General features: G+C 39.4%; 3 protein-coding genes across 5 annotated transcripts; all 3 read right to left on the reverse strand.

Annotated features, from left to right (window-relative positions):
• Window positions 1-4,865: 4,865 nt before the first annotated feature.
• LOC139115353 (uncharacterized) lies at window positions 4,866-13,324 on the reverse strand. Its single transcript, XM_070677396.1, has 2 exons — window positions 13,118-13,324; window positions 4,866-8,739 (listed from the first exon to the last, which is right to left on the reverse strand). Exons 1-2 carry the CDS (start codon window positions 13,164-13,166, stop codon window positions 7,514-7,516), a joined length of 1,275 nt encoding a protein of 424 aa, XP_070533497.1. The 5' UTR covers window positions 13,167-13,324; the 3' UTR covers window positions 4,866-7,513.
• Window positions 5,814-7,405, reverse strand: LOC139116610 (zinc finger protein ZFP2-like). Its single transcript, XM_070679207.1, has 2 exons — window positions 7,352-7,405; window positions 5,814-7,214 (listed from the first exon to the last, which is right to left on the reverse strand). The coding sequence occupies exons 1-2, from the start codon at window positions 7,403-7,405 to the stop codon at window positions 5,814-5,816; spliced, it is 1,455 nt and encodes a 484-aa protein (XP_070535308.1).
• Window positions 13,325-15,895: 2,571 nt separating the features above from the next.
• LOC139115344 (zinc finger protein 14-like) lies at window positions 15,896-25,682 on the reverse strand. Of its 3 annotated transcripts, none has more exons than XM_070677383.1 (2): window positions 25,453-25,682; window positions 15,896-23,472 (listed from the first exon to the last, which is right to left on the reverse strand). In XM_070677383.1, exon 2 carries the CDS (start codon window positions 22,164-22,166, stop codon window positions 19,188-19,190), a length of 2,979 nt encoding a protein of 992 aa, XP_070533484.1. In that variant the 5' UTR covers window positions 22,167-23,472; window positions 25,453-25,682; the 3' UTR covers window positions 15,896-19,187. The 3 variants fall into 3 exon arrangements, with proteins under 3 accessions (XP_070533484.1, XP_070533483.1, XP_070533485.1); XM_070677382.1 differs by having other exon boundaries at window positions 25,420-25,682; XM_070677384.1 differs by having other exon boundaries at window positions 22,171-23,472.
• Between the last annotated feature and the right edge of the window lie 907 nt (window positions 25,683-26,589).

Genomic DNA, 26,589 nt, shown 5'->3' on the forward strand with positions numbered 1-26,589 from the left:
AAGGGTGGGATCGCCAGTGGTATATGGGGAGGAGTACCTTCCCGATGGTGATAAGTGGTGCAGATTACCGTCGCCAAGGTGACTGGCGTATACGCGTGCCAAAAGACACCTATGGTTGATTTCCTGTTGACCAGTCGGATGGCAGAGTTGCAAATACCTGGACTGAACCATTTGGTTTTTTGTGGGTGTCGGTGGTACTTTGACAATATAAGTAAAGATGCACATATATTGAGTTTATTGTCTTGTTTATGAGCGGCCAGTATTTCCAACAGCATAAATTATGTGCATTTGCCCTTGAAGAAATAAATAATTTCGAATAAAACATCGCGAATGTAACTACATTCCTAAGTTCGACGTACACTTAAGTGCCCCAAAGAACCATGAAATCGCCCGACTTTCGATTGAAGAGATGAGTTTTGCCAAACCGCGTATACAGAAAAAGTGCCAGATGACTTTATTTTTAGAATCATAGACAGTATAGCGAGATGTAAAAAATGTGAAACAGGCTCCCCACCTAACTATCCTAAATGTTTTTGTGTCGAGTTTGTGTTTGATTCGTTTCGAAAATGTGTTCCTACATTCTTATCCGATTGTTTGTGTTAATGAAATGTTTGTTTCGCTTTGGATATTTGTAGAGAAGTTTGGATTAGTGTGTACGGTAATGTTTTGTTTGTGTGGGGAAAGCTTATGGCGAGACGCAGCCGGACCCATGTTGTTACAAAAGTTGATATAGTCGCCCTTTGACGCTTGCGTTTCGAAACCCGAGTGTGGTTTCTCATCAGTCGCAGTGTAGATTCTTTCCTTAGTTTGTGTTTGTGAAAATTTATTTTAATGCATTTTAGTGGTCTTGCTTTCCGATTAGCGAGGCAAGTATATTAATTTTGGTCACGTTGTGAGTCCGTTTGGTGGTTCGGTTTGTTTGTTCTATTTTTCTTTACTTCGGTAAATTTTGTTTTGACTGGTGTGTCTTTTAGATTTTTGCGGAGGTTTGTGAATTTTTAAGCTATAAGTACCACTGCGGGGTACGGATTTTATGTTTATTGGATCAAGATACTTACAAGTATCCTGGTTGATGTGCTTGTTCTCGTACATTTTAATTAATAGTTCATTTACTTGTTTACTGTTTGTTCTGGCTTGTTGTGTATAATACTGAGTGTTACGTAATTGCCTTTCGCATTCGAGTACGTAATCGTTTGTGTTGACAATAACGAAAAACCGACCCTTGTCGAAGGGTTATTTTCCCAAAATTTGTCCAATGTTTGCAAGCTGGTTTATCGCGATTCTTTTGGCACGCGACATGTTTTGTTTCCTTGTTTGAAAGGGTATCTCTAGAAGTGCGAGTTTAGAAGCTTCAGATAGCTTTCAAGTTTTTGTTTTTTTTTGTTGTTCGTGGAGTCCAATTTGACTTTTCTTTGAATTGGTGTTGTTGCGATTGTTTGTGTCTCACGATGTAGCGTAGTCACATTATACGACTTTATTTGTTGAAATCCTGAGGTGGTTTATTCTGTTTGGTTTTGTTGGTGTCCGAATGAATTTTAAGGCTTTTGCCTAGTACTATTTTTCGGAGTTTCATAGTTTGAGCGATGATAGGTTGTTGTTGAATTTCATGTTGTTGTCGGCTTTTCTTTGGAAATAGCTGATTTATTTCCACGGCCATGTGTTCTGTTACGTTACTGTGATTGTTTATTTTGTATTTAATGTTGTGTTCAGTTGTTTGTTATGTGTACGATTTTTGTTATTTCTTTTAAGTGTTTGTGTGTTCTAAGTCATTTTATCGTATTGTTTGGTAGTTCCCTTTTTGGAGTATTTGGTGGCCTAGAAAAGGGCCGCTTGGTATGGGTGTTTGTTAGCGCTTGGCGCGTTTGTTTTGGCGATGAGCCTAGCTTTTTTATGCTTCTTTTCGCCGATTCGATGTGCTTGGTGAGTAGGTGTTTGCCGCCTTCTTGTCACTGTGTGTGCGTACATGGACAGTCTGCATAGCCCTTGAATGTGGTCTCGATTTTGATCAAACTTACAATTTAGGAGTATATATCAAAACTGATAAATGATTTATGTGATTACTGTAGCTATAGATAGGCTACATTCAGGACGGGCAGCGACGGGCAGTAATTAGTAGGCAAAACAGGTGGTTTTCACCTTGGGCAGAACTCGGTGCAATGATACTGAACATTAATAGTAAGCCTGTCACCTTGAAGGTAATGCTGTAGGTGAAACAAGGACTTCAAACACATGATGGTACAAACAACACCACAAGTGAAACGTACACATAGAAATACACGCGTTCCTACGTTGTGCCCACCCGGGCCACGCGATTAAAATATGACTGATACTGCTGGATAGTGTTAATTGGGTCGGTAAACAGTCAATTAATAGTTTAATTGACTACCTGGGTGATTGGCAGGTCGTGTCCAACGACGCATATGCAAAGCAGGCAAAAGACAAAAGCCCCCAAAGTTATTGACAGCTGGCCAGGGGTCACCATGAATACGTAATGAAGCTTCACTACGCAGAAACTGCGTAGTCAAGCCCTTCTTAACCGGTCAAACTCTCTTGGCATTTTCCGGCATGGCTTGCAAAGTTCTTTTATTTTTCCTGTCATCTCCGGCTGGATTTTTTCACAGGGAACTTTTTGGAATCCCCAAAAATCTTCCAATCCCTCCCCAAGGGTATCAAATGGTCCTCTCCTTACTTTAGGCGCTGGCTGACACGCATAAGAAGCAATTTTCTCATTGTCGGCTCTTGGACACCTCAACATTTGGGTATGCCCTCAGATTGATGCTAGAAACTATTCGGCCAATAACTGCATATCAGCAGAGTCAAATTATGGTTATTTACATCTAGTTGTCCAAAGGCATGTTAAAATTTTGTGGAGGGATCCCGGTTAAAAACTTGGACCAAATCATGGCCGACCGTCACTTTTAATTAAATAATGCCTCTCCGTGTTCGGATGATCCGTGTGGAAATTGTTCGTAAAATACTGAAAGAACAACAGACACATTTACAATTGTTTAGTCTTCTGGCGAAATAACGTAACGTATTCAATGTTAGTAGAGTAAGTGTGGTCTCATCCTACCGTGAATGCACGAAGAATATAGAAGACTGAACAGTTGTAAGTAACATGTCTTTTGTTCCTAAACATCACTTTCCGGTCACTTGTCCATGCGGAGACAAAGCTCCAACAGGACTATCCAAATAAGCGTTTCTGGACTACTGACGGGCAACTAAACTGTGACAAAAATTGATTTCGTGGTCACTCTTGCTTTCACAAGTCTGGACGCATGTAACTTTTTTCATTGAAAAGCAATGTGGACAGCTCAGATTTTGGATGTAACTAAAAATCAATTTCAATTTATTTCATACCGTCTTTCAAACATTCACACATTTTGCTCCCTGTCAACATTTTACGGTAATAAACTATCAGATAGGTCCTATGATTAAGATAGCAAAACTCCTGTTCAGAGATGACAATGCTCCAGCTTGGTAAAATCCATCTAGTTAACAGCACAGGTACATTTACTTTAAACAACTTAAAGTTGCATAGAACCGATATGAACAAGTTTTACCTCAGTCTTGATGTGTAATAAAAAGTGACAAAAACAATTAAGAATTGCGAAGTGTTTGCGTCAGTATGAAACAACAAAATCTGTGATGGCTTTGTATCAAAAGTCTGTTTCTAATAGTTAAAGGTATACAGTCACATGTAATCTAAATATCCCATATATGGTCAAAAGGGCGTTCCTTGGTACTCAAAATGCCCATGTGAGGGCGCTGTTTTTAAAAAGTGGCCACCCGCTTAAAATCTGTGATTGGTTAGATTTTCTCTTCCCATGGTAACTGTTGCAAAACTGGAACAGGTGACAGTATACCTTTAAGACTTATACAAAAACCTGTAAAAAATTCAGTATAAACGATTGAAAGGAATCACAAAACATTCAAAAGTTACTAGAATTTGTCCACATATTCAAGAAAATGCCTCTACTTGTACAGTGTTCTGTGCTTTCTGCCAATTACATGTGCAACAGTCTCTTTGTTCCAGAAATTTTACATAATTTTGCACTGTTGTAGAACTTAGTCAAGGAAATTACAGGGTGGGCGGGGCGGGGAATTCCTAAATTGATTCAACCAGATCAGAAATCGTAGAGGTTAGATGACACTCTATCCCACAGTTATAACTAAGGTTTACCTTAGAAATATGCATAAAAAGTTTAAAAGCAATTGATAAGCGGTTTCAGAGAAGATGAATATTTGACACCATTTGAACATATCTGACAGAAATCAACTTTAGGATCATGCATACAGTTTCCAAACAATTAGACAAGTGATTTCAGAACAGATTTTTTGTAAACAATGGGAAAATTGCCATAAAAATTAAAATATGAAAAATTCACCACAATTTGAAAAGGTCTGATTAACATCACCTTAAGGAATCTGCATACAAAGTTTCAACCAAATCTGGCTTGTTGTTACAGAACATAAGCAATTTGCATGATTTTGCCTACTTTTTACTTTATTTGAATATTTTTTACACAAACATGCTTATTTGAACAAATTCATATCTTCATCCCTGGGTGCACCTGTACAAAAATACTAGGATGGTACGTGCTATGGTTTTTGAGTTTTTAATGTGGACGGACATACATACATACATGCATGCAAATGAGATGCAAATGAGACTGACTCACCATATAAGCTCCGTGGTATGTATACACATACCAGATGTGAGCAAAAAAGTTTAAGGAGTGAAGGTTGTTAATTGAGCATGTACACAAGGTGAGTTTAATAAGACTATTTGCATACTACCGGTACAATAATGATAGCAACATTTCATTTAAAGTTTACATCCAGTGAAATGTCAAAAAGATGAGTTTTTGGAAATTCCCAAGGCAAGTGACACCATTTCTTTAATTTCAGACAAAGAGCAACATAAACAGAAATACACTGTTCACAGATAACTTTGTGAGAGCACTGCAGGCGGCATCTTCATTGAGTGTGCTACACAGCTTGAGGGGTCCACCAAGTGACAGGATTTCAAGTTTTAACGGAGAATATTTGGGATTTGAAGGATTGGTAGACTGGTATAACTACCGGTATATCATCTTCATCAGAGTTGAAATGCTCCACATCCTTTTGACTTCCTCCATCATGCTACAAGCCATCTACTGATTTATCAATGCATGTACTCAGAGACCTTGCATGTTGTACCTGAATAAGCGCTTCTTGTTCTGGGTCAAAGGCAACATCATTTCAGATTCATTCATTGGAGAATTTTCATCACACTCCAAACTGCTCAATTTGTTTCTGTGGGCTTGTTTGAAATGTTTACAAAGATTAAAATGTGTTGAGAACAACAGGCCACACATTGGACACTGTAGATTGGATAATCCTAGTTCATGCTGTTTTTCATGCATCATGAATAAAGCTTCCTTCCTGAACAGCTGTCCACATTTTTGGCAACAGTACGGGTATCTGTGGTTTATGATGACAGTTCCATATCCATGACTGTCACAGCACGCTTCATTGACTGCGCCATCAACAATCTGACTGCACTGTAAACCGCTCTGAGATTCTTCTTCTGAATAATCCTTTTGATCATTTCCAGAATCATCTTTCATAGTATCTGTATCTCCTGTCGTCATTTTGTTTTTGTGGAAAGTCTCAAAATGTGTTTCAAGATTAGACAAACATGAGAATGTCTGTCTACACAGAGTGCATGTCCTATTGGATAGCCCCAGTGCACACTGTTTCTCATGCAAACGTAACTGTTGAAATGACCCGTACTGCAGTCCACACCGTTGGCATGTGTATACATGTTGTCACATGCTGAGGTCATCGACAAGCTGTTCACTTGCAACTGGTTGACTACATGTGTTTGTATCGATGCCATCACTCTGATTGGCAGGAGTCAGTGTTTCAAATTGTGGCTGTGGTTTGATTTCATCCAGCACGCCATTTTCAGACTGGGGTTGTTCAGAGTCATCCTCCATGCAATTTTCAGATTCATTCATTTCTGAATCTTTGTTATGAGCCCAAGTGCTCACTTTGTTTCTGTGTTTTTTGAAGTGTTTACCTAAATTACTAAATGTTGAGAATTTTATGCCACAGAGTGGACATTGTAGATTGGATAATCCTAGTTCATGCTGTCTTTCATGCATTTTGAATGTGTCAACCTTCTTGAAGACTTGTCCACACTTCTGGCAAGGGTGTAAAATACTACAATGTGTTTGGATGTCTCCATTTCCACGACTGTCAGAAACTACATCATTTGCTGAGCCATCACTATTTTGACCACAAGACAAACCAATTCTTACTCTTTGTTCTGAACAGACCTCTGTGTTATTTCCAGATTCATCTGTCAAAGAATTTTCATCAGCTGTCATCATTTTGTCTTTGTGGACAGTCTTAAAATGACTTCCAAGATTACAGAAATTTGAGAATATCTGTCTACACAGTGGGCAGGTCTTACTCGATAACCCCAGTACATGCTGTTTTTCATGCAGGCTATACAGTGTGAAGGATCTGAATTTTTGTCCACATTGTTTGCATGTGATTAAATGTTTTGACTTGCTGGTGTAACTGAAATGCTGTTTCTTTGCAACCAATTGAGTACAAGTATTTGTAAAAATGTCACCACTCTGATTGTCAGAATGCAGTATTTCAAATTGCGAGTGTAGTTCTCTGTCATGCTGCTCATCATTTTCAGATTGTTGTTCAGAGTCTTGCTGCAGGTTATTTTCAGATTCAGCTACTGGTGAATCATGGCTGCCATCTTGCGATGCCGTTCCTTCATTGTGGGCAATCTTGAAGTGCGTCTCTAACCTACTAAACGTTGAGAAATTCTGGAGGCACAAGGGACAAGTTAGATTTGACAACCCCAACTCATGCTGCTTTTGATGAAGGTTGAGTAGACTTGTGGACTGTGAGAACTGGTCACAATCTTTGCAATTGGCACCTTTGACCAAAACTCTGCTGTTGATTACTTCAGAGCTCTGTGTGGAACCTCGGCACTGAACACAATTACACTTAGCACCAGTTTTGGCATGCTCCCCAGAATCTTTAGACCCATTTCCTTCTCTGGAAGATTGCAACTTAGCATCAGTCGCAGTAGCACCATGACAATGGGCTGATCTGTAGTGTTTGACCACGTTTATGTAACTTGAAAATTTGGTGTAACAGAGTGGGCATGTGTCCTTGGACAAGCCTAAGTGATGTTGTTTCTGGTGAAACTCAAATAATGAGAAACACTTGAATTGCTGTCCACAGTCCTTGCAGCTGACACAATATCTGGAATCTGGCTTGTTATGGAAGTCTTGATGAAGTTTCCACAGCTTACTGCACGTGAATACTATATTACAGATATGGCAAACTTTGTAAATATCACTTCCTGATGCCTGCTTTTCACATTCATTTAGATTGTTTACAGGTTCAACTTCTTGAGTGACTTCAGTTGACTTTTCATCATCTATTCTGGGGTAATCTGCTCTATTGCAACTAGGGTAGACACAAGTAGATCCTGTTACTGGAGAGCCAGTACTTGATGAACGTTTCTTGCGGTGAGGTACAGTCTCAGAGTCTTCCTCATGTTTACTGTCCTGCACTGTTGCCAAGTGTTGTCACTATCAGGGTTTGCTCCCTGGGCAGCGGCAATCCATTCTGTTGCCATGGAGGTCAGTTCTGTACTTCCTCTTCTCTCTCCCTGAAATGAATCACCTGTTGCCGTAGCATCATCATTCAGCTCTGTTGCTATGTAGAACTGCTGGCTGTCATCATCACTATCATCATCGAGATCCTGGTATGTATCAGCGGACGACTGATGTGTTGCTACTCTACCACTCACAGAGTAAAAATCTGTATCACCATCTTGATAACTACGTGAGTGCCTGTGTTCAGGATCGTCAAGGAGAACAGGTTCTGTTTTCACTGATATTGTTTTCTCATGAGATGTTTTTGTACCGTAAGTATCTGACCTTTCACCTACCGGTATAGCAGATTGACATTGGCCTTCATTTCCAACATCAAAACTAGTAGTTGACGAGCACTGTGTTGAGACAGAGTTGTCGGCATCACTGCCATGACAACTAGATTCCCAATCAATGACTTCATTACAATTTACCACATTTCTGTACATTCTGTCTCCAACCTCAACGAGTTTGTTCTCCTCTTTCACCCTTACCCTCTCTCCCGAGTGTGCCTGAGTATCTGAATCAAATACTGACATCTTGGGTGCATCAGTGAGTATTTCTGAATTTTGTCGTCTGCCAGCCTCAACATCACCATTTCCAACAGAATTCAAATCAGGCTCATGTCTGGAGATTCCCAGAAATCTGTCACACAATTTGCCCAGACTGGACACTCCAAAATATTTCGAAGCTGAGTGGAGCTTCTTCAGCTCGCTGCTTTGGACTTCCACCTTCCCTTTATACACAAAATCGACCAGCTGTCTCATTGTATCTGCAGAGACAATGCTTGTGTGTATTCTATGAGTTGTGTCATTTGTACTTGTAGAGAACATCTGACAGAATACATCACTGCAGCTAGACAGCACTACCTTGTGGCAGTGAAGCTCTTGATCTTCAACACAAATTATAGCATCAGTCAAGATGGCCTGTTCACGTAACCCATTCAGTGAGTTCATTACTGTATCTGAATATCCCCTCTCTTCCAACTGGATGTATGATCTACTTGCAGGAGAACTATCTGTTGTAGGGTCAACCCCATTGCTGCTATGAATGGCTGTCATATCTGTAAAATAAATTATAAGCAAACAAACAAACACATAAAAGATTACTGACATGATCCTGCAGAGGTACATGTAACTTACTTCATACAGAAATATACAGCAGTGTAACAGTTAAAGGTCTGGTGAAATGCCCATGTTGCAAAATCACAGAAATACAGTTGATGGTCTATAAAACAGTTGCATTCATTTCTGTTTTCGTTTAGCGCGCGTGATTATGAAATATGGCAAAAGAAAAATGCAATGTGGGCGTGTCCCCTGAGCCTCTCCAGTCGACTTTTTTCGGCTTTCCGAAGTTTGCCCGATGTCGTATCTCATAACGGGAAGTAAAGTATTTCACACCTCCGTAAGCTCCCCACGGGGGTAACTTCTAGGGTTTCCGCTTACATGATCAGGACAGTGTCCTCCTTCACTATGGGAAGACGTTGTTCTTTTGGTGGCTGTGACAGCGGCAAGAACATGAACGGCTCAACTGTAAACTTTTCAAGTTCCCGTCAAGTGTTGAGTGTTTGAACCATAATGTGCTTGTCTCTGCTGGTTCGTACGATCGGCCACGGTCCCTCGGCTGAGCCTGCCTCGCTACTCGCTACACAGAAGGTTGGGACCGCAAAGCAAATCAACTGCATATACACAAACACTGAACGTTGTGACTGCCATTCAAATGCACTAGTCTACAACACGGAACGTCGGGACCGCAATGTAAATCAACTGTAACACCGAACCTTGTTGCCTCGATTAAAATGCGTATGTCTGCTATGTATAGCAAAAGTTTCAATTCTCGCGAGCGAGCGTTCCTATGCCCGCTGTACACTGGACAAAATGACGTCAAATTTATCGCAAGGGCTCGATTGCGTGTGTGTAAGTTTCAATTCTCGCGAGAGCCATTAATGCGTGCACGCTGTACACTAGACTAAATGACGTCAAATCTCTCGCGAGACTTGGCTCGATTGCAAATACGTACGACGGAAAGAACGCAATAATACGGAAGTAGACACAGTTTTTGCGAATCGCCGAGAGAGAAGCGCAGATTAAACAAAAGACTAAAAAACCCACGTTTTTTTCTTTATTTTACCATATTTTTTAAACAAAAATCAGTTTCGCCACTGTGGCGAATTAGGATCGATTTTTTTTCGCCACTTCGGATTTCGATTCGCATTGGCGAACGTGGCAAATGGGCAGCGCGAACACTGCCTGAGCCTGTTTTGTTAGCGGATACCGGGCAGAGATAAGGCGGCGTTGGACCGCTATTCGATGTAAATTAACACACCTGTGACGTCACAGACGGCCAACCTTGACTCCCGCTGAGGGCGTTACCTGAGTGTCACAAAATGACCCCATGAAAGCCGCGCATAGAAATATCAAAAAAATTAACACTTGCGCGTACTTTTAGGTTGCAATTCTGTTGCGAGTGTAATAGTATTGACCTCCTGGAAGATATTCTGTCACACGAACGGGACCATTTCACCAGACCTTCAAGTTTAACCTTGAAACCAGAACTCAATTTAATTAGGAATATTTCGTTACTAATAAAATTTCCCTTTCACAAGACCACCATCTGCAATCTTCTAATAAACTGACCCTTGAGGGATATGACCTTACAATCACCATTCAAATTTGGAAATTTTCCGTTATTGAAAAATTACCAACATTCCAAATTGGGCCTTCCGATTTGACATTATTCATTTCCATTATCCTATTCCACTGATTTCAATTGCAAGCAGAGCAATCCATTCTTTTAGTACGGCTATACTTAACACAGCAAACACACAAATAGACCAAAAGATATTTTGTAGGATGGAAAAATAAAAGTTTTGAAAGTAAAAGAAAGTTTCCCACAATAGCATTAAATCGTGTGTATTACACTACTTTCCTTTGGGTTTCCTCATTTACAAACTGTTTTGGACTACAGGTATGCGGTATCTGCATTGCAGCCACAGCCATATCATGGAGTGATGATGTCAATGCACACTCAAGTTTACTCTGACTATTCAGCAGATGTGGGGCAAAAGAAAATTGACTGGAAACGTCCAGGATGATCTCAGCCTACAAGTTTTATAATCAACCATATACCGACAGCATAATTGCGTGAAACATGTGTATGAGGTTCACAGATAAAAGTAATAGGGATTATAATTGACAAAATCGCAAAACCACACAATGGTGAAATAGCAAAATAAGGGATGGGACAGAAATTACCAGGAGGGAGGGCCGGTGTTTTTCAAAATGACTCTGTGCATAAAATAGTGACCCTTAATAAGTGTTTGCAAGAAAAAAGTGACCCTCCCTAATTTCTATTCGCAATAAACAGTGACCCACCCCTGCGTGCCAAAGTCAACATCAATAATATTTTATTTGACATATAATTATTTAGGTTCAGGATGTGAAGCCTAAGTAAAAATATGCAAATGATTTTAAGATGGACTACATGATACAAGATGTAACCACTGACATTTTACGGTCATACTACAAAATTGGAATGAATGAATATGGCGCTGAAAACATACATCGCGTCATCATCTTGCATTGGATGTTAAACACCATTGCCCTCGACCTGTACGACGTATCTTCCCAGTGTCGATACGTCACTTCCAGTGAGCAGCCACTGACATGACAAGTAAATCGTGCCAGTGTTTGTTGCTGTTCTGTGAATCGCGGTTACTATACCCCTCGTATCACAGTCTCTTGTGGTTCGGGAAGGCCGGTGTCGCCTGTGTGGTTTGATACATGGCGAACACCCACATCGAAGTCCTATGGATTTATAGGGGATTAGCGATACTAGGGAGATGCGTACAATGGCCTTCAACCGTACCGTGTATCGAACAACAAGCGACTATGCTTGGAGTAGAGTATCGTGCGCTAATGCATTGACCTTAGGGAGCCTTCAGTAATTACAGGTGGGGGTGGGCCGGGGGAATTGGGGGGAGGGTCGCTTTTTAGAAAACAGTTCAAGGGGGAGGGTCACTTTTTATAAACCTATCTTGGGGGGGAGGGTCACTTTTGACAGAAGCTGATATTATGGCCAAAACTTTGATTGTCCGTGTGATATTTCCTGAAAAGGAAATCACCAACAAAATACGCACACACTTATAGACCGCCATGCATAGTGAATTGACATTTGGTGAGATTCCAAAATCAAATTTCTTACACAACCATAGACTTGTAACCACTCTAGTCTTATCAAGAACAATAATCTTAATAATCAAGCATACGTAAATGCACAGATTTATCTAATTTTGTACTGAAAAAAAATTATTCATAGTTTCATCATAGACCCCAATGCATAGTGTATGGACATTTTGGTGAAATTCCAAAATCAAATTTCTTGCACAACCGTAGACTTGTAACCACTCTAGTGTTATCAAGAACAATAATGTGAATAATCAGGCATGCATAAATGCACAGATTTATCTAATTTTGTACTGAAAAAAAATATTCATAGTTTCATCATAAACCCCAATGCACAGTGTATTGAATGACATTTGGTGAAATTCCAAAATCATATTTCTTACACAACCATAGACTTGTAACCACTCTAGTCTTATCAAGAAAATTAATATCAATAATCAAGAGTACACAAATGCAAAGATTTACCTATTTTTGTATTGGAAAAAACTATTCATAATTTCATCATAAACACCATGGATAGTGAACCAACTTTTTAGATGAAATTCAGAAATCAATTTCTTGTACACTCACAAATGTTCATTTTACTTCCCTATTCAAGCAAGGTACATTTAAAAACATTATCAAACATATATAAAATACAGATATAGCATGTTTTGTGGGGGTAAATTGTCAATAATTTGCCTGATAGACTCCATGTATTATGATTTGATATTTTTGCACAAAATATTGTGACCCTCCCTAAACTGTATGAAATACCATATCTCTTCGAAAATTCTTGCTTGATAAATTGCGATTGTCCCTCCAAAAACACCAGCCCTCCCCTCTGTAATTTGTCCCTAACATAACAATTGAACCAATCGTTATGTAAATTAGCTGATACTGTTTTAGTTATTCCAGGGGAGAATTCCGCAGTAGGTGGGGGGGGGGGGGGATCAAGTTTTAGAATGTCGGACAAGGGGGAGGGTCACATTTTAGACAGGAGGATTGGGGGGAGGGTCACATTTTACGGTACAGGTGTTCGCGAAATTCCCCCCCCCCTGTAATAACTGAAGGCTCCCTTAGCTGAAGTACAGTAGCTCGAGGTTTTGCCTGGGTATCTGGGTCGGACGGCAACGTCCGACCCAAATACCCAGGCAAAACCTCGAGCTACTGTACTGCAGCTAGTGTTATTTCTGCCCCTGGGCAACCCATGCAGACTCTGTTTTCATTACTATTTGCACATAAAATGAAATCACAGTTGACGATTGTTAAGCTTACCTGGCCTGGAATGCAAAATGATCGGTTCGCGTTCGCTTGCAAACTGCATTTATGATAACTCGCGTTTACTATGTAGGTGGGAGCATAGTGCCTCCATGTCGGGAGTAGTCGGACGATATGGGGCGACGAAAGATGTGTCTTAGACGTATGGATGTGGCAAATACAGCTAGTTTTCAATCGGGTTCGAACCCACAACATACGGCATCAAAAGAGTTTCAAACAAATGCTTGAACAGCTGGAACCATTCCTCAACGCCACCAACGGTGACTTTGCGCGTGCACGGTCCGGTTACTCAGCATAGGAAAGGGATGACCGTGGAGCGTGTGATGGCCGAAAATAATAACTTTATTGACGCTATTCCCTCATATGTGAACATAGTCAAAACTAGGACTACAAAAAAGAAGCACACATGTTCTCCATATGTATCCGTGATTCAAAGTAGTTAACAGTCGAACTTCTTCTTATGGGTGGACCATTTGATTTCGGGGGGGGGGGGGGGGGGGGCTTCAAAAGTTACCTTCAAGCATGTTTTGTGTCCAGTAACATGATTCAAAGCATTGTTTTCAAAAATAGAACAAAAACATTAAAACACAGTCTTTCATTTTTTTCAGATTTAAAATGTTCTCTGTATTAGCCACTATTTCTTGTTCGACTCCTGATAGTTCATTGAAATGCCCAGTATTCAGCTTATGAACAAAAAAGTTAATACATGTGGAATGCATTTTAATATTGCGTACAAATGAATCTCAGTCCATAATAAAATTTAATTTTGCAAAATAACATTTCAGTGTATACATGTAGTGGCTATTCTTGGTATGTCAACATGGAGCGTAAAACAGCAAACTATGGTGACACTGAACAAAAATACTGAAAAACAATCAGCAAATGTTACAGTTACTTGTCTTTAACATTTAATAATTATGTTAATATGTATATCTTTGCACATTCACATCGCTCACTTTATTTCAAAATTGCACAACCTTCAGAGATAGTCCCTACTTTATGTACAGCACATACATGGCTTTTGTAAAATGAACGGGGGATAACTGGTCTTTATGCTGCAAGCTAGCCACTGCCTTCTCTAGTATTTTCCGTCCATCCACTATGGAATGGAAATGGCCAGGACTTGTGTTTAGTGTGTGGATGCATCATGTGGGCCTTCCCAAAACAGATCCTTATACGATTATTTAATATATACAAATCATGAAAAATTTTACCTCTACCTATCTGTAATTTCCTAAAACTTTTTTGTCTGTATTTTTTAATTGGCTGCAGTCATAAAATCTTCCTAGAAAGTTTTGAAAATCACTTCGCTGATTCCTACAGATGTTCACATTCAGATACTTCAACTTGTACGTAGTGCCAAAGTTAGCTTAGGTGATTTTAGGATAGTTAAGTTTTTCAGAATATCAAAAAACCTACAGCGAATTGTTTTCTGATCCTGAAGTTTGAACTTTGGTTTTCAGATCCCTAGCATTCCAAGAAATTTGCTGTTTTATAACATGTTTATGGAAAATTGTTAAAGGTGCTGGTTTTTAAATCAGGTTTTATATCTCAGAGCAAATTGACTAGCTTTGCACAAATTTCAAAGAAGAACGAAGGATTAAAATCACGTAAATAGTCTATGTCAACAACCACAGTAAAGTTAGGGTTAGGGTTAGGGCTAGGGTTAGGGTTAGGGTTTGGGCTAGGGTTAGTCACTCCCTCTATATTACTAACCCTAGCCCAAACCCTAACCCTAACCATGACTTAAGCCTAATCCTAACCTTAACCATCGGGAATACAAACAAACAAACAAACAAATAAACCACTCTTTATTGACAAATATAAATAAAAGAGCTGTTATTTTATTAAAATAACAAATAAACAAACACAAACACACACAAACAAATACACACACACATTAAACAAGGTTGAAGAGCCCCCTGTGCTCTGCGTTGCTGGCGCCCTTTTTAGACCTCTACAATCGTACCGACCGATTCCAGGTGAATGACAAAGCTATTCACCACATGTCACCTCTGGTCTATTCCGCTCTGCGTCTATATATGTGCCCCATAGACGTGTGTACATATGCCTTCTTCTCAGGCATATGTACAGTCTATGGGGCACATATATAGATGCAGAGCGGAATAGACCACAGGTACATATAACTGTGTGTTGACTCACGGTCCCTCCACCGCAGCAGTTGACTGAATTGATTGGCATCGGGCAAGCTATGGGTGTGACTGCCGTCAATAAAAACAAAGTAAACAGTGCATCAATGCTGAGGGCGTCGCACAGGCAAGTGCGGTTTCACTAGTTTCCCTGCGGACAAAGCCGCACCTCATAATTTAGATCTTCTTTAATGCAATTTCGATGCGACAAATTCTCATTTTTACACAGAGATTGAAGCTTGGAGGTGGCTTCTATTTGGAAATTTACAGGTGTATCCAATAACATGTGTCTAAAGACAAAAATTAATCATTAAATAAGCATAATAATAAATAAGCATATTGAGTTATAACACAATAGGAACTAATTGCGGATGATTGGATGTTCATATTTTTTCAAACTTCTCAAAAGTATTAGGAGTCCTATAGCTGAATGTAGCAATATTACAAATTACTAATAAAAACAAGTGTATAACTTAAAAAGAAAAATAGATGCGCTTACATTTGCGGATTAAACCACTATTACTTCACCATCCAATTATCCTAAATTAGTTTCAATCGTGTATTTTACAATCAAAACAGTACAACTCCGTTTTATGATTAAAATGACACAACTCCTTAGAAGAGATGGCAGTGTTCCAATTTATTTGTTAAAAATCCTGCATGTTTACAGCATAGATACTTTCACCGATATCTATGGGAAGAGATGTGAAAAGTGTACTTGTACTTTTTAACTCTTGATGGTTGTTTAACAGTAATTAGTAATTAAATACAATTAAAATTGCAAAATAAATGATAACATAATGTAGTGTATCAAGAGTTTGTTTCTAACACAAATGACCATACCCAAAGACTGTAAACACCCAAAGTTTACACAATTGAGTGGAGAATCTGAAAAGGTTCAAATGTTACTAAAATTTGTCTGTATATTTCAGAAAATGCCTCTCTTGGAAAGCAGAATCTATTGCTTCAACATAACATGGTTCTTAACAAGTGTATTTCAAGTATCAATGTTGTTTTAACCAATCTAGTCACATGTCAAAGGAAGACTTTCAGAGTCCTGTAAGGCTGTGATGAAAAACAATAGTGTAATTAACAAGATATTTTTTCTGGAACCCTAACAGTCCATGACACTAAAAGATCAAATGTGAAAACAACTGAAACAGGTGTATCTTGGTTTATTTTGCTACATTAACAAGTCATCGTTGATGACACAGTCCCCACTTGTTAATGGGTACTTTGATTACATGTCCTAAGAGGATAGAGTCCTCTTCATTAATTGAGACATGCCCAAGTTTTGGCTAAGGACACGAAAAAATTGTAACAAAATGGCTGCCATGCAGCCATATTGGATCATATCAAGAAACAAATTGACATACATATGTATGACATAGGTTAATGTTCTTGTACCAACTTTGAATAAAATCGGTTAAGATATGCCTTAGAGTATTATGGCCCTCGACAGGAAAAAATCGTAATAAAATGGCCGCAAGGCAGCCATATTGGATCGTATCACATAACAAATTGACATGCATATGTATGACATTAGTCAATCTCCTTGTACCAACTTTGAATAAAATCCGTTGAAACATGTCTGAGTTATTGCTCTGTACATGAAATATCGTAATAAAATGGCTACCTAGCGGCCATATTGGATCCTATCACATAACAAATTGACGTACATATGTAAGACATAGGTCAATGTCCTTGTACCAACTTTGAATAAAATCGGTTGAGATTTGCCTGAGTTATGCCTCTGCATATGAAAAAATCGTAATAAAATGGCCACACAGCAGCCATATTGGATTGTATCACAAACAAATTGATGTGCATATCTATGACATTGGTCAATGTCCTTGTACCAACTTTGAATAAAATCGGTTGAAACATGTCTGAGTTATGGCTCTGTACATGAAAAAATCGTAATAAAATGGCCGCCTGGCGGCCATATTGGATCGTATCACAAAACAAAATGACGTGCATATCTATGACATTGGTCAATGTCCTTGTACCAGCTTTGAATAAAATCGGTTGAAACATGTCTGAGTTATGGCTCTGTACATGAAAAAATCGTAATAAAATGGCCGCCTGGCGGCCATATTGGATCGTATCACAAAACAAAATGACGTGCATCTGTATGACATATGAAGTAATCCTTGTACCAAGTTTGAATGAAATCGCTTCTTGCATCTCTGAGATATCTGCGTGAACGGACGGACGCACGCACGGACGCACGCACGCACGCACGGACATGACCAAACCTATAAGTCCCCCCGGACGGTGTCCGTGGGGACATTAAAAAGCACTGTGCAAATATCATCATCATTGCACAAAAAGAAAGCAGTCAGGTCTAGGATCTTATAAACTAAATTTGAAAGCTGTTAGACTGCATTTTATGTCAAAATATGATTTTCTGACAAAAAGAGAGAAAATTGTCGAAAAGTTTGCAAATGCAAATTTCATAATAGCATTAACATGTCATAAGTAATCAATCACTCCTAGGAATCTATCGATACCTTTGAACGCTATTACAAAGCAGCTTTGAAAAATGTTTTGACAAAAACTGACAAAATTGGGCCCACATATTTACACATCTAAATTTCATCATCATTTGGATACACCGGTATATTAAGAAGATTATAATAAAAACCCTAAAGTCAAAATTGAGACCTATTGGAAAAATCTTTCCTTTATGTAAGTTATCAAAAAAATACACGAATATTTTATGCTAATTTGAACAAATATTGAATGCATTGTCCCTAAAAACATCTGTACCAATTATCAAAGTAATAACGTTATTGATGGAAATTTGTGAAGAAAAATAATCGTATAATTTTTTCTTCATCCTGCAAGACACATCTTCAAGATTCCACTCAGTTCTAGATAATCATTCAAACATTCCACATACCAAAGTTGGTCACATTGGCTGCAATAATGTTTTCAGTTGTAAGCTCCATACATTTGGTCTACCAACAGACAGACAGATGGACTGACACACAAACTGACAGAGAGATGACATTTGCCTCCTAGTGTGCCTCCAGCACAAGGGGAAAGGGGCCATCAAGCATTTTCACAACAAACTAATATGGAAATTGTGTACAGTTACATAAATTGACCACCTGCTGTTTCTCCAAGATGTGGAGGACAATGCATTTTATGTTGTTAAAAATGTAAAACTCAGTATGCATGATAAACAAAACCTTTTTGCTGTTTAAAAATGTTTTAATAAAGCGAGTTAAGGTTTTTAACTGAGCATGTGAGTTCAAAAGAGCCATCTGCACACTGCAATAATGATAGCAACATTTCATTTAGAGTTGTCATCAAGTGAAATGTCACCAAAGTCGATAAAGTCTGTGTGCGATGTGTGCGAGTGAGTTTGTGAGTGCTAGTGCTTCATGGACTCTACAGCGTGTGATGGAGTCGCAGTCAGAAAAATGTAACAACTTAGCTCAGTTATAATTTGACGCACTCTTTTTAAGGATGGGGATTTGGCTGAGCAGTTTGGACTGTGATGGCTAAAGAATCGCTAGGTGACTGGGTGCCATATGTTGTGGGTTCAAATTGTATTGAAAATCTATTGAATTTTCTACCCTGGGTTGATAGCTCTGCTGTTTAGGAGAGAATTGTCCCCGAGGCTGTTCGTCCAGTAAAGCAATGTATTCATTGCTCTGATAAAGTCTGTGTGTGATGTGTGATAGCAAGTATGTGAGTGCAAGTGCTTCATGAACTCTACAGTATGTGGAGGGGTCGCAGTAAGCAAAATTGTATTACAAGATCGGTTATTGAACTACTCATTTTAAGGGTGGGGATTTGGCCAAGCGGTTTTGACTGTGATGTCTCTGTACGCTATGAATTTGAATCCCATCGAAAATCTACTGAATTATTGCATATAGGCACATAAGTTACTTCACATGGAATATTTACGAGTCCCTTTGATTGCCAGAATGAATTGTTTGAATCTGTTGTTCTGGTTCAATGCCATCCTGCAGATCACTTTCTGATTGTTGCTCTGAGTCATCCTCCATGCTGTTTTCAGATTCATTCATTGGAGAATTTTCATCACACTCCAAACTGCTCAATTTGTTTCTGTGGGCTTGTTTGAAATGTTTAGCAAGGTTACTAAATGTTGAGAACTTCCGGCCACACACTGGACACTGTAGATTGGATAATCCTAGTTCATGCTGTCTTTCATGCATCTTGAATAAAGCTTCCTTCATGAAGAGTTGACCACATTTTTGGCATCTGCCATATTTTGAGATAGCTCGATTTCTATGACTGCCAGAGCATGCTTCATTCACTGTGCCATCACCGCTCTGACTGCACGACGAATCTCTTTGTATTCCTTGTTCAGAATCATCTCTCAGAGAATTTACATTGGCTATTGTCATTTTGTTTTTATGAACAGTCTTGAAATGTCTTCCAAGATTACAGAAACTTGAAAATGTCTGTCCACACAGTGGGCAAATTGTATTCGATAGCCCCAATGTATGCTGCTTTTCATGCAAACTAAACAGTGTGTGTGAGTTGAACTGTTGGCTGCATTGTTTACACGTGTATAAATATTTAGAAACCCGGACATCATAGAAAGACTGCTTGCTTGGGACTGGTTGACTACCAGTATTTGTAATATTGGCAGCACTTTGATTGCGAGAATGAAGTGTTCCTAACTGTGACTTTGATTCAATGCCATCCTGCAGATCACTTTCTGATTGTTGCTCTGAGTCATCCTCCGTGCTATTTTCAGATTCACTCATTGGAGAATTTTCATCACACTCCAAACTGCTCAATTTGTTTCTGTGGGCTTGTTTGAAATGTTTAGCAAGGTTACCAAATGTTGAGAACATCCGGCCACACAATGGACACTGTAGATTGGATAATCCTAGTTCATGCTGTCTTTCATGCATCTTGAATAAAGATTCCCTCATGAAGAGTTGACCACATTTTTGGCATCTGCCATATTTTGAGATAGCTCGATTTCTATGACTGCCAGAGCATGCATCATTCACTGTGCCATCACCGCTCTGACTGCACGACGAATCTCTTTGTGTTCCTTGTTCAGAATCATCTCTCATACAATTTACACTGACTATTGTCATTTTGTTTTTATGAACAGTCTTGAAATGTCTTCCAAGATTACAGAAACTTGAAAATGTCTGTCCACACAGTGGGCAAGTTGTATTCGATAGCCCCAATGTATGCTGCTTTTCATGCAAACTAAACAGTGTGTGTGAGTTGAACTGTTGGCTACATTGTTTACATGTGTATAAACATTTAGAAACCCGGACATCATAGAAAGGCTGCTTGCTTGGGACTGATTGACTACCAGTATTTGTAATATTGGCAGCACTTTGATTGCCAGAATGAAGTTTTCCAAACTGTGACTTTGATTCAATGCCATCCTGCAGATCACTTTCTGATTGTTGCTCTGAGTCATCCTCCATGCTGTTTTCAGATTCATTCATTGGAGAATTTTCATCACACTCCAAACTGCTCAATTTGTTTCTGTGGGCTTGTTTGAAATGTTTAGCAAGGTTACCAAATGTTGAGAACATCCGGCCACACAATGGACACTGTAGATTGGATAATCCTAGTTCATGCTGTCTTTCATGCATCTTGAATAAAGCTTCCTTCATGAAGAGTTGACCACATTTTTGGCATCTGCCATATTTTATGATAGCTTGATTTCCATGACCATCATAGCATGCTTCATTCACTGCACCATCACCGCTCTGACTGCACGACGAATCTCTTTGTGTTCCTTGTTCAGAATCATCTCTCATAGAATTTACATTGACTATTGTCATCTTGTTTTTATGGAAAGTCTTAAAATGTCTTCCAAGATTACAGAAGCTTGAAAATGTTTGTCCACATAATGGGCAGGTCTTATTCGATAACCCTAATTCATGCTGTTTCTCATGCAATCTATACAGTGTTTGTAAGTTGAAATGTTGTCCACATTCTTTGCATGTGTATAAACGTTTAAACACGCAGATGTCACTGAAAGTCTGACCTGTTGCGTCTGTTTGACGACATGTGTAATCACTTTGATTGCCAGAATGCAGTGTTTTAAATTGCCTTTGTGGTTCCAAATCACCTTGGTCATCATTTTCCTCTGAGTTATCTTCCATGTCATCTTCAGGTACTGGCGAATCAAGGTTGTCATTTTGCCGCACGGTTCCTTCATTGTGGGCAATCTTGAAGTGTTTTTGTAAGTTTTCAGATGCTGAGAAAGTCTGGAGGCACAAGGGACAGGTTTGATTTGACAACCCCAACTCATGCTGCCTTTGATGAAGGTTGAGTAGAGTTGGGGACTGTGAGAACTGGTCACAATCTTTACAATGTGGATGACTCAAAAGTTCTCTGTTGTTAATTATTTTGGTACTCTGTATTGAACTTGTGCACTGAACACATTTACACCGTGTGTCATTGTTATGATGCTCCGCATCATCTTTTGAACCGTTTTGTTCTCCAGAATATTCTGACTGAGCATTAATGTTATGTGGACTGTGACGATGGACTTTTCTGTAGTGTTTGACCACATTTTGGTAACTTGAAAATTTGGTGTAACAGAGTGGGCATGTGTCCTTGGTAAAGCCTAATTGATGTTGTTTCTGGTGTAATTCAAACAACAAGAAACACATGAATTGCTGTCCACAGTCCTTGCAGCTGACACAATATCTGGAATCTGGCTTGTTATGGAAGTCTTGATGAAGTTTCCACAGCTTACTGCACGTGAATATTATATTACAGATATGACAAACTTTGTAAATATCACTTCCTGATGCCTGCTTTTCACATTCATTTAGGTTGTTTACAGGTTCAACTTCTTGAGTGACTTCTGTTGTCTTTTCCTTATCCATTCCTGTAGAAACACCTTGGGTTGGCTCCGTGTCAGCCATACACGATCCTGATATGAAAGTAGCTGCTACAGTGTTACTGGGTAGTCTGCTCTGTTGTTACTAGGGTATATACATGTAGATCCTGTTACTGGTGAGCCAGTACATGTATTTGATGAAGTGTTACTGCACTGTGATGCAGTCTCCAAGTCTCCTACATGTCCATCTTCCTGAAGTTCCCATGTGTTGTCGCTGTCACTTTTTCCTCCATGGTCAGCGGCAATCCACTCTGTTGCCATGGAGGAGAGTTCTGTACTTCCTCTTTTCTCTCCCTGAAATGAATCATCTGTTGCCGTGGCATCATCATTTAGCTCTGTTGCCATGTAGAACTGCTGGCTGTCATCATCACTATCATCATCAAGATCCTCGTATGCATCAGCAGATGACTGATGTGTTGCTGCACTACCACCCACAGAGTAAAAATCTGTATCACCATCTTGATAACTATGTGAGTGCCAGTGTTCAGGATCATCAAGGACAGGTTCTGTTTTCACTGATATGGTTACCTGATGAGATGTTTTTGTACCATAAGTATCTGACATTTCACCTGTAGCAGATTGACAGTGGCCTTCATTTCCACTATCACTTCCAGTTGTCAACTGACAATGTGTTGAAAAAGAGTCGTTGGTATTGTTGCCATGATAACTGGATTCCCAATCCATGACTTCATGACTTATTCCCTCTCTCCGGGAAATTCTCTCTCCAATCTCCTGGTAGGTTAATTCCTTTTTAATTCTTATCCTCTCCCCTGTCTGAGCATGAGTACCTGAACCAATTAGTGACATTTTATGTGCGACAGAAAACTTTTCTGTAGTCTGCTGTCCCCTAGCCTCAACATCATCACCTGCAACACAGTGCAAGACAGGTTCTTGGCCGGAGATTCCAGGAAATTTTTCGCACAATTTGCTCAGACTGGAAACTCCAAAGTGTTTTGAAGCTGTGTGGAGCTTCTGCACATCACTCCTTTGGACTTCCACCTTCCCTTTATACACAAAATCGACCAGCTGTCTCATTGTATCTGCAGAGACAATGCTTGTGTATATTCTATGAGTTGTGTTATTTGTACTTGTAGAGAACATCTGACAGAATACACCACTGCAGCTAGACAGCACTACCTTGTGACAGTGAAGCTCTTGATCTTCAACACAAATTATAGCATCAGTCAAGATGGCCTGTTCACGTAACCCATTCAGCGAGTTCAATACTGTATCTGAAAATCCCCTCTCTGCCAATGCGATGTAGGAAGTGCTGGCAAGACAGCTATCTGTGGTTTGGTCCAGCCTATCACCCATTGCAATATCTGTCAGGTCTGTAAAATAAATAAAATATAAATAAAAATAGCGTCGATGAAATTTTGCTCACATTTGGTTACATGTGGCAAGCCAGAGTGAGTGTATGCACAATATTTAATAGCTTTTACAGACCTTAGCCTGTGATTTTTTCACAGTCAAGTGCATTTGAACAAATTTTGTTGCACCTTCCATTGAAGTACAAAATGGTTGGCAACTGTTGCAGCTGTTGATTACACACACTTACACAACACCAGGGGGTGACTACATGAAGTGTGGTTGACACTGTGTCGTATTCAAGTGATGTGACTGTATTTTGATGAGTTACACAGCAACACCTCATGGACACATCATGAGAATACAACACCTTATCGACCAAACTTTGTGTAAAAACCCCTTTAGCATGCGTTCGTGTTTAGGTGATGACCATTTTTTTCATTTGACCTCTCTGAAACAAAGAGCGAAAGCGATGGCAAACGATTCCTCTTTTCAAATGAAGTTTACCACCATGGTTGAAAAGGTTAAATAGGTGATGCATTCTCACTCAATGATATAATTCGGCATGAGGGAAATATCATTCAATGAGCGAGGTTGTGATAAATAACTAGCATGAAAATTTTCAATATTTAGTCGTTAGCGTTGGTTTCACCAATAAGTGTAAAATGATTATTAGTCTCAGGCAGTAGAATTTGAAGGAATTTGCTTCTCATATTTCAAAATACGAGGAACTCTTTAAAAAGTCATGTGGTCTACAGAACATCCCCTAAAATTAATGGTGACCTGGCTGGTGACCTGCTTTGCCATGTCCTGATCGGGTGTTTTTCAGCACAAAAATGTTGATCAATCATTCTCACTCATCCATAAATACTATCTAGAAGCAGTTAGTCCATGGGCAGATGGGGACAAAGTTGACAACATGTGAAGTGAGTACACTATATAACTTTAAATTTATTGATGTACATTTGGTCTCATAACAATAAACATTTTAAAAACATATTTACCCTGTCTAAATTTTGCTTGCCTAAATAGTCAATAAACTTGTCGGAACAACTTGAAGGGTAAAATTTGACTTTCATGACAATAATTTAACAAGGTGTGACTAATCAAACTTTCGAGAACAACATAATTAATTCTGGGAATCACTTTTGTGTGAATCTAGCACATAAATGCATTTTCTTTTCAGTTCACTTTTGGTTGTATAATGGGATCTGGGTTGTTGATTGATTGTAATACTGAATGTACCACAATGTCATTGTGGTGCCAGTGCCAAACAGTGAACTTCATTGAGTATTTTGGGTTTCATCTTTAACATCACTCAGGGTTCATCGTGTTCGATGCTGTTGAAGAAATTCTCTTCACAGAGTTTTGACCAGTATATCCTAGCCATGGACTTGTCATATGCATCACTGTAGCAGTAGAGTGACCATGTTAATGCGGTCACACTTTTATGGGGCGAGGGAAGTGACATGAGATGAGCAGGATGTGGCCAAAGGCACCAGTTTTCTGTGGAACCTGACATTGACACTGATGGCTTGAGAGTCAGTGCTGTGGCTCGAGGTTTTGCCAGAGTATTTGGATCAGACAGCGAAACAAGAGTCTGTTTTGCCGTCTGAACCTCATACCCAGGCAAAACCTCGAGCTCAAGCACTGCAGCTAGTGGAAACGCAGCTGTCTGTGGCGGGGTAGCGTGTGTCTATGCGGGTAATCTAAAGGTCAACCCCGCCACGGGGTTGACCTTTTGGTGACCTGCATAGACGCACTACCCCGCTAACTACAGCTACAGCCGTTTGTTCGATATCAATAAGTATAAGGATGTATGGCTATTCAACTTCAAGGAGGTATTTAAGGACCACTCCCCCCTGAGCTATCTGAACACAAATGAAGATATTCACAGGATGACAGTGTACATGATGAACACTTGAACAGACTGAAAGTCGATCGAGTATTTGATTTCAGTAACCTATTACCTGGCCTGTAGACGGCAGTGATGCTCGGCTCACCTGCGTAGGATCATCTATAAACAAGTCTTCGTTCTGTCACAGATAACCTTTGTACCGACATTTACTTCACGATAATAGAAGCAGTCGTGTTCACACGGTTCGAGTGGAAGAATTTTGGTTAAATCTGGCCCGTAATTTGCGCGTGATAGTATCACTGATACGCACAGCACGCAATCCGCGCGTGCTTGCCCAGGGAAAACCAGGGAAAACAGCTGTTAGCTGTTCGTAGCCCTACACGCCACCAATGGTGACCTCTTTGCATGGTTTTCTGCCTGTGTCATGGACGGTTTCACGCATGTGACGGTATTTTCCCTCGATATCAGAGTTTGTGTTAACTCCAAATTACATTTATTATTAATTCGTTTTGCACTATTTTTATTTATTTCCGCTTCTTGATACTAAGGGTCCATGGCGACTCCCGCACCCCGCGACCCTTATAAGGGTGGACCATTTGATTTCTGGGGGTGGGGCTGGAGGATTTTCGAAAGTCCCCCTAAAAGGAAGGCAAAATGTGGCCGGATATATTGCTTCGTCCAAAAATATCAAATCATAATACATGGAAGTCTATTAGGCAAACCCTTAACATGTTTCCCATAAAAACAAGCTATATCTCTACATTTATATGCTTGATAATTCATGTAATTATGGTACTTTGCTCAGTGGCACGTAAAAAGTGCATGTGTGCATAAAAGTTTGATTTTTGATTTAAACGATAATGTTGATTCACTATACATGGTAATCTACGAGAAAACTAGGAACAATTTTTTTCCAATATAAAACTTGCAATATCTGTGCATTTATATAGACATTGGATAATTTATAAAAATATAAAGTTCAGAAAAGGGTGGTTCCCACGTGCATTTGTGTACAAGAAATTTGATTCTGTAACTTCACCAAAAATGTTGATCCACATAGGAGCCTATGACAAAACTGTGAATTTTTCTGATACAAAAATTGCTATACTTGTGCATATATAGACGGTGGATAATTGACATAATTGTACTTAATAAGAGAGGGTGGTTACACAAACATATGTGTAAAAGAAATTTGATTTTGGAATTTCGCCAAAAATGTTGATCCACTATACATGCATGGGAGTCTATGACAAAACTGTGATTAATTTTTGCTGATATAAAA

Source organism: Ptychodera flava, chromosome 17 (assembly GCF_041260155.1).
Source record: "Ptychodera flava strain L36383 chromosome 17, AS_Pfla_20210202, whole genome shotgun sequence".
Taxonomy (NCBI): Eukaryota; Metazoa; Hemichordata; class Enteropneusta; family Ptychoderidae; genus Ptychodera; species Ptychodera flava.